Consider the following 7,688-nt stretch of genomic DNA (forward strand, 5'->3'; position numbering starts at 1 on the left):
AATATGATTTCCTTCTTGATGCCTTTGATAATAATTTTGGTTTCCTTTGTTGTTCGCCTGATAATTTGAGGTGAACCTAGGACAAGTCCCATTTCTAGGAAGAAAGAGCTCCAGTCATTTGCAGCTAAATTAAAGGATTGCCTTATTGAAACTAGTGAAACCATGGAGCACGCTGGTCAGAGTAGACTATATCAATCCCCTTGCAATCCCAATGCAAGTCAGTTGTCCACAGGCAATTGTGTTAATGATTACTGTTTTAAACTGGAGGAGCTCGTACAAGTTGTCATGGACAACTGTAAAATGGATAAACGTACCAACTAAAACCATTCAATTCCTTATTACCCACCGTATTTGTATCCATGAATGAATGAAAAAGCACACAAAAACAAACAAATGCATACTTAAACCCCTAGCATTACCCTATGCTACCCTGCTCTGGCTGATCTTATTGTGAAACACCCTCCAAGTCTTAAATGACTGGTTGACAGAAATCAGGACACCACAACAGTAGGCCTACTGTAGATTTTTTTTACAACACTTTTAGCCTGAGCAAAGACCCATTGAGAAAGTTAATTCGTTAGGAAACATATATTAGGCTACCTCATCAGGTTTCTCTTATGAGATTAGTGGCGCAAGTTCGAGTTCAGGCACACTGACAAAGGCATTGTTCAGTTCAAAGGGATAATTGTGTGTACAGCCTATACAGTAAATCAAATACTGTATCCATGTTTTTTTTTACTTGTACAATACATACGTGTATCTCTTTGAATTGTAACAATTAATTTGTTAGGTGGAACAAACGTTTTTTTATTTTTTCGAGAACAAACGTTTTTTAATTGTTTCGAGAATTCAGTCAACTGACTGACAATCCGAAGGAGTCCAGCAGAAACAACGAAAGAGCACTATTACTATAAGATCGATGATTTGCATAGGCCAATGCACAGGAAGAACTTTCCTGAATGCTAAAGTTTGGAGCAGAAACTCCAGTTGGGCAGTCAAGATAACGTTAACAAATGCAGAACCTGCTGCTGCTGTGTTGCGCAGTTTGTTAGGACATTCCTGTGAGGATTGTCGGGGAGTTAACTCTGATAAATCTTTATGCCTTTTCACGTGGAAGAGGCTTTATAAGACCGCCAGCCTTTGAAAGTTGTGGCACTTTGTGAAACATTAAGAAACGTTTCGGATTTCTGTCGTGTCCAATATTGTGCATCAAAATGGCAGCATATGCATTACCGGAAGGTTTCACTGAGTTTGATATGTTTACTTTCGGAACAGCTCTTCTCGTTGGGGGTAAGTATAAAATGACGTGATAGGAACGGTAAAGATGCATATGCCTGTCTTCATGTGGCTAATACCGGAACACCGGGTTGAGGCTGTAGATCTAGCCTGCCCTAAAATACCTCTATAATACACTTTTGGCATTAACCCACTTCTAATCCCTGGGTGTGTATTTATGTGTCTTGTTTTATGATCGTTTTTCAATTATTTTGGAATGATGTGTAGCCTAAACATGTCACATCCTTTGAGCAATTTATATGCATACCCTTGTTTATTTTTATCAAGAGAATCAACAGAATGTGTCTTAATTCAATGAATTACCCTTTTGTGTCTTGTCTTGTATGTTTAATTTGTTGTTCAAGGCATGCTTGGATTCTTCCTCAACACCATTACAATACTTTCCTATCTGAGAGTAAAAGAATTGAGAACACCAAATAATTTCTTTGTGTTCAACCTCGCTCTGGCTGACATCAGTCTTAATGTGAATGGACTTGTTGCAGCATATGCCAGCTATCTAAGGTATTTATCGCCAGTCCATTAGGTAGGCTACAGTACATAACAAAATATGTGGCTTCATCTAACAATCACTTATTTTCAGATAAATCTATTTTGTCTTTATAGCCATGTTAGACTATGTTGGGCAGTACTGAATCATCCTGACTATATATTATTCACACAACCAATAATTGTTGAATTTGAGGCAAGTTTATGTAGCCTTGATGATATATCTTAGCTCTAATGACTTCAACTGATGGAAAAACAGATGGAAAATATCAGATATGTACTACAGTACTATTAGGGATGCTTTTTACATATAATGACAAAGATCTCAATATGCTGTTCGGTCAACATTTTAGATACTGGCCCTTTGGTCAGGAAGGATGCTCAACTCATGCTTTCCAAGGAATGATCTCAGTTCTGGCATCCATCAGCTTCATGGCTACCATCGCCTGGGACAGATATCACCAGTACTGCACAAGTGAGTTTGCATGTACTGTATGTGGCAAAAAAAAATCTTCTTAACTTAAGTTGGTAATTGGGGGAGGATAAACTGTGCACGTTAATTTTTACAGAGCAGAAATTGTTTTGGAGCACATCTCTGACTATGAGCGCCATTGTTTGGATATTGTCAATCTTCTGGGCGGCTGTTCCTCTTTCCGGCTGGGGTGATTATGATTTTGAACCCATGAGGACCTGTTGCACTCTGGACTACACCAAAGGAGACAGGTAGGGTAGATCACTCTCCCAACATCTCTGAACCCCTCTGTGTAGGTATAAATCAGGAAAAGGAGCATATTCTTAACATGCAAGAATCACTAAGTAGACCATTCCAACACCCAGTATTTCATAAAAGAAAAAGGAACAGATTTAAGATGAAACACAACAAAGATATATTGTGTTTTTTCCAATGCCGTTTTATCCTAAATTTCACAGGAACTACATTACCTACGTGACAACTATCACAGTCCTCTACCTGCTCTTCCCCGTCTATACCATAATTTCTAACTACAGTGCCATTTATCAATACTTCAAGAAGATCCATCATCAGAAGGTAAACTTTTAGACAACAGCTCTGGCACGTTATCCCACTTCTTCTCAACATTTTCCAATGAAATGCCTTTCAGCCTTATCCAGGGGCGTTGTTAGACATAAAACTACTGGGGCACAGGCCCCTATTCATATCCTTTTTTTTCCAAGCGTGCTGCGCATAATGCACTACTCGGCTATAGAAACTCCCCTTGCTTAACACACTATACAACAGTTCAGGGACGCAAGTGAGATATCAGCTTTGGCAGGGACATCAATAGTTAATGCGAGCGCACACATTCTTCTTGCATTAATATGAGCGCAAATAAAGGTGGCTTCATTGGAAGAGCCACTAATGAAGCCACCTTAAGTGTTTCTACCTATTCTTATTATTATACATCTTCTTCTGCCATGGGAGTCTATGGCAGCCCCTAGAACCGCATGTTCAGAAGTTGTGAAATTTGGCACACTCTTTGGGACCAATCCCCTCATCAATTTCTCCAAGTTTAATGTCTCCCATTCCAACCCTCTAGCGCCACCAATGGGTCAAAAATGAAGGTGTAACACACGTTACTTTTGAACCATATGCCGCATTTCCAAAATGATGTATCGTTGGATTTGCTGGATCAAGACGAGTTCAACGCACTCTATGACATCATACCCAGTTATATAGAATCTCCGCCATTTTGAATGTTAAGGAAAATCGTTTTTTCGCTACTCCTCCTACAAGTCTTGTCGAATCTTCTTCAAAATTGCCACAGATGATCTTCAGACCAAGCCTCACAAAAGTTATCCCATGGCGTTATTTTATTTTCGCAACTGTTTGTTAGTTACAGCCAATCAAATTGATGTGGCCGAATTGATGTGGCGGCCATTTTGAATGAATGAATATAAGGTTTTTTCGCTACCTCTCATATAAAGTTTGTCCAATCTTCACAAAATTTGGCACAGATCGTCTTCAGACCAAGCCTCACAAAAGACATCACATGTTTTTTTGATTTTCTAAACCTTTTGACTGGAACAGTCAATCAAAGTCGTCAACCAAGTCACCATAAAAGAAGTGAGGTCATATCTCAGCACCTCTTTACTGCATTGACACCAAATTTGGTATAGGGACTAGGGACCCAGTTCTAAAGAGGTCCAAAATAGGTCATGCCATTTCACCTCTAGGTGGCCCTGCAATAAGCAAACATTTGGCACCAATTATCTTCAGATCAAGCCTCACAAACGTTTTCGCATGGTTTTTGATTTTTCGGTAAAGCTGATCAAAGTCGGAGATCAGAATGGGATTTATTCGCCATGAAAGTTTGCACAGACAAGGAATTTGCTTTGGCAGGAAGGTGCATACAATAAACATATAGGGACCTAAAATTTAAATATGTGTACTATCTATACTAAGGGTACATAAACTAGCAGTACTAAGTGGAATTAGAATTAAATAAAATATACAATAAAATAAAATATAAGTTGCCGTAATTTACAATATAAAAATACAAAAATACAAAAATACAAATATTACAAAAAATACAAATGTACAAGATACAATTTTGTAATGCAGTGCAAAAAACAGTGTGTTTTAAGCAGGAAGTCATTAGAGTCAGTGTGGTCCCTTGGCCTTGTTGAAGAGGCCAACAGTGGAAGGGAAGAAACTGTTTTTGTGGCGTGAGGTATTGGTCCTGATGGACCGCAGCCTTCTGCCGGAGGGGAGTGACTGAAACAGGGAGTGTCCAGGGTGGGAGGAGTCGGCCACAATCTTTCTCGCTTGCCTCAGGGTCCTCGAGGTGTGCAGGTCCTCGAGGGTAGGCAGATTGCAGCCAATCACCTTCTCAGCAGTGCGGATGATACGCTGCAGCCTGCTCTTTTCCTTGGCAGTGGCAGCAGCGTACCAGACGGTGATGGAGGAGGTGAGGATGGACTCAATGATGGCTGAGTAGAAGTGCACCATCATTGTCTTTGGCAGGTTGAACTTCTTCAGCTGCCGAAGGAAGTACATCCTCTGTTGTGCTTTCTTGATGAGGGAGCTGATGTTCAGTTCCCACTTGAGGTCCTGGGAGAGGATAGTGCCCAGGAAGCGGAAGGACTCCACAGTGTTGACTGGGGAGTCACACAGGGTGATGGGGGTGAGTGGGGCTGTGTTCTTCCTGAAGTCCACAACCATCTCCACTGTCTTAAGAGCATTGAGCTCTAAGTTGTTCTGGCTGCACCAGGTCACCAGATTGAAATGGACATCAAACGTGGTACAGGTGCTCGGGACCCTGTTTTAACCCTCGTGCTGCCTTCGCAGCCTTTGACCCAAAGGTTCATAACGAACCATCATTGTGTTTACCCAATTTTACCCAATACAAAAACAAATAAAAATAATTTTCTTTTAACCATTCCAATGTGGGGGGTCTGAGACAGCCCGACAGTTAAAGAAAATGCTTCACTTTGTTTTTGTATGAGGTAAATTTGTCGCAATACGACGGTGGGTCACAATGACTGATGGGTCAGAATGACCCGAAGATAACACAAGGGTTAAAGAGGTCCACAAAAGGTTGTGTCATCTAACCGCTAGGGGGCGATCCCGTGTCTGACACATGTTAACTTGTGATACCAGCTGAATTGATGCGGCCGCCATTTTGAATGAATGAATACAACTTTTTTCCCCTACTCCTACAAAATGTATCCAATATTCACCAAATTTGGCACAGATTATCTTCAGACCACAATCACCTTGACATGTCAAAATAGGACTGAATTACAGCTGTTTAAACTTGGGCCAAATCTGACAACCGCTTGCCACACGAAAAACTGCTTATATTTTTACCCAGTAACTGAACACAGTAATTTCCACCACTGAGAATAGCTCACTAGGGTAAGTTGGTGTCCTGGCAAGGGCAAAGTAAGAGGTTCGAATACAGCCAAAGCCAGCAAGCCTGTCATGTCACTGGTTATCTGTTTACACTATCAAACCTCACCTCACTCTATCGAAATGATTTTCGATTTTCGAAACCGTTTGTCCGGTACAGCCAATCGAAAACGGCAGCAGAGCCGCCAAACAGAAAGTTGTGTCGTATCTCAGCACGTCTTTGATGGATTCACACCAAACTTGCTGCTTGTACTCGGAACCCTCTTATGAGGATGTCGCAAGTTTCTTCTGGGTCATCTGACCTGCTTGGCCACTCCATTGCTGCTTGCAGCTATATTGTAATATTGTTATACAATATATGTTTTAATCAAAATAAGATGATCGGATCATTAAGACATTTTCTTTAGTTTCGCAAGTTTCTTCTGGGTCATCTGACCTGCTTGGCCACTCCATTGCTGCTTGCAGCTATATTGTAATATTGTTATACAATATATGTTTTAATCAAAATAAGATGATCGGATCATTAAGACATTTTCTTTAGTTTTGTGATGTTTTCTTAGCCTACATCCATTCTGACTTGTGTGCCGAGTCCGACACCTGGACTTCTGTGTGCGTGCTGCAGTGGCTATTTGGCAAGCTCAGAAGAGTGCGCTGACATGGAATCCTGCGTGCATCGGTTTGTTTTCGGTTAAACTGCTTTGAGTTTACAAGCGTTGATTGGGATATTGCGTTTATTTTTTCCGGGATTATCAATCTAAATTAAAGCACTGACTATTAAAGTAAATTGTTAAAACTCAAACTTTAGATTTAACTGGGGCACAGCAGATTTTTACTGAGGCACATGCCCCAGTAAAAAGGGTCTAATGACGCCCCTGACCTTATCCTTGCTTAGTGGTATTAGTTGTTGCATACATTTCCGGTTACATTCCATTTCAGATACAAAATTGTGAATCCAGGTTTTCTATAGTGATAATGACTACCTTTATTATCCGAGTCAATTTGGAGGATAAATAAAACGTTTTGTCCAATTTAAATGATTAAATCTTAACCCAGTAATTGAGTGTTACATGGGAACAATCGCAGGAACAGGGACAATCAAGTTACAAACCAAACCACAATTCTTGAATTTCAATCTGTGTGAAGTGCATGTGCATTAAACAATATATATATATATTTTTTTTTACAGTTTAACACCAGTATTCCACTGAGGGTGCTTTTGATGTGCTGGGGCCCCTATGTGATCATGTGCATGTATGCCTGCGTAGAGAACGTTAAGGTTGTGTCTCCTAAACTGAGAATGGTGAGTTTCATTGTATTATATTTATATGATTTTAATGATTTATTTTGGTTGGAGAGTTAGAGAGCTGTATGGAGATAACACGTTAAAATTGAAATGTGTTTCTCTTACCAGGTACTCCCAATTTTGGCAAAGACAAACCCCATCTTCAACGCCCTTCTATACTCTTTTGGAAATGAATTCTACAGAGGAGGAGTCTGGCATTTCCTTACTGGACAAAAGATTTCTGATTCCCTTCCTAAGAAGGTCCGATAAAGGAGCCTAATGTTAGTTCCAGGCCATATGCAATGACCATGTCCTCTTACTGCAATTGGATACGCTTTGGATTAATTTGGTTGTTTTTTGTGGTGTGGATTATATAGTAATAGCTGCCTTTATGTATTAAGGTGTCTGTGGATAACAAGGTCAGTATGGCAAATACTGTGCATAAAAATATCTGCCCTGTTATAGTAAAAGAAATCAGGTCTGAAAAACGTTTTTCATAGCTTATTTTATGTAATTCAACCACTGTCTTAACCACATGTAATAAAATATTGAAGTATGGTGCCATTTATTTCATTCAACTGTTCAAATAGCGTTTGCCGGAAATGACACCATGTCTAAATATAGGTTATACACAACACAATAGCTATTATCAATTTAGGTATCTAAACAAGCCATTTAATGTCTTGCTTGCCTGCAAATTGTTACTAAGATGAATATGTGAGGCAACAATTCTATCTATAGGAGTAAAGAAGT

The 7,688-nt window shown here is 39.9% G+C and overlaps 1 protein-coding gene across 1 annotated transcript; it reads left to right on the forward strand.

Annotated features, from left to right (window-relative positions):
* The first annotated feature begins 1,152 nt into the window (after positions 1-1,152).
* rgrb (retinal G protein coupled receptor b) lies at positions 1,153-7,483 on the forward strand. Its single transcript, XM_067245291.1, has 7 exons — positions 1,153-1,290; positions 1,641-1,797; positions 2,136-2,257; positions 2,352-2,505; positions 2,713-2,830; positions 6,840-6,953; positions 7,065-7,483. The coding sequence occupies exons 1-7, from the start codon at positions 1,215-1,217 to the stop codon at positions 7,203-7,205; spliced, it is 882 nt and encodes a 293-aa protein (XP_067101392.1). The 5' UTR covers positions 1,153-1,214; the 3' UTR covers positions 7,206-7,483.
* The last annotated feature ends 205 nt before the right edge of the window (positions 7,484-7,688 follow it).

This window comes from Osmerus mordax, chromosome 10, assembly GCF_038355195.1.
Source record: "Osmerus mordax isolate fOsmMor3 chromosome 10, fOsmMor3.pri, whole genome shotgun sequence".
NCBI classification, from domain to species: Eukaryota; Metazoa; Chordata; class Actinopteri; order Osmeriformes; family Osmeridae; genus Osmerus; species Osmerus mordax.

Bases quoted from the DNA above. Each gene is read 5' to 3' on its own strand.
- rgrb (XM_067245291.1), top strand. From the start codon at position 1,215: ATGGCAGCATATGCATTACCGGAAGGTTTCACTGAGTTTGATATGTTT. The intron at 1,291-1,640 runs GTAAGTATAAAA...TTGTTGTTCAAG, and splicing joins AACAGCTCTTCTCGTTGGGG to GCATGCTTGGATTCTTCCTC. The intron at 2,258-2,351 runs GTGAGTTTGCAT...TAATTTTTACAG, and splicing joins ATATCACCAGTACTGCACAA to AGCAGAAATTGTTTTGGAGC.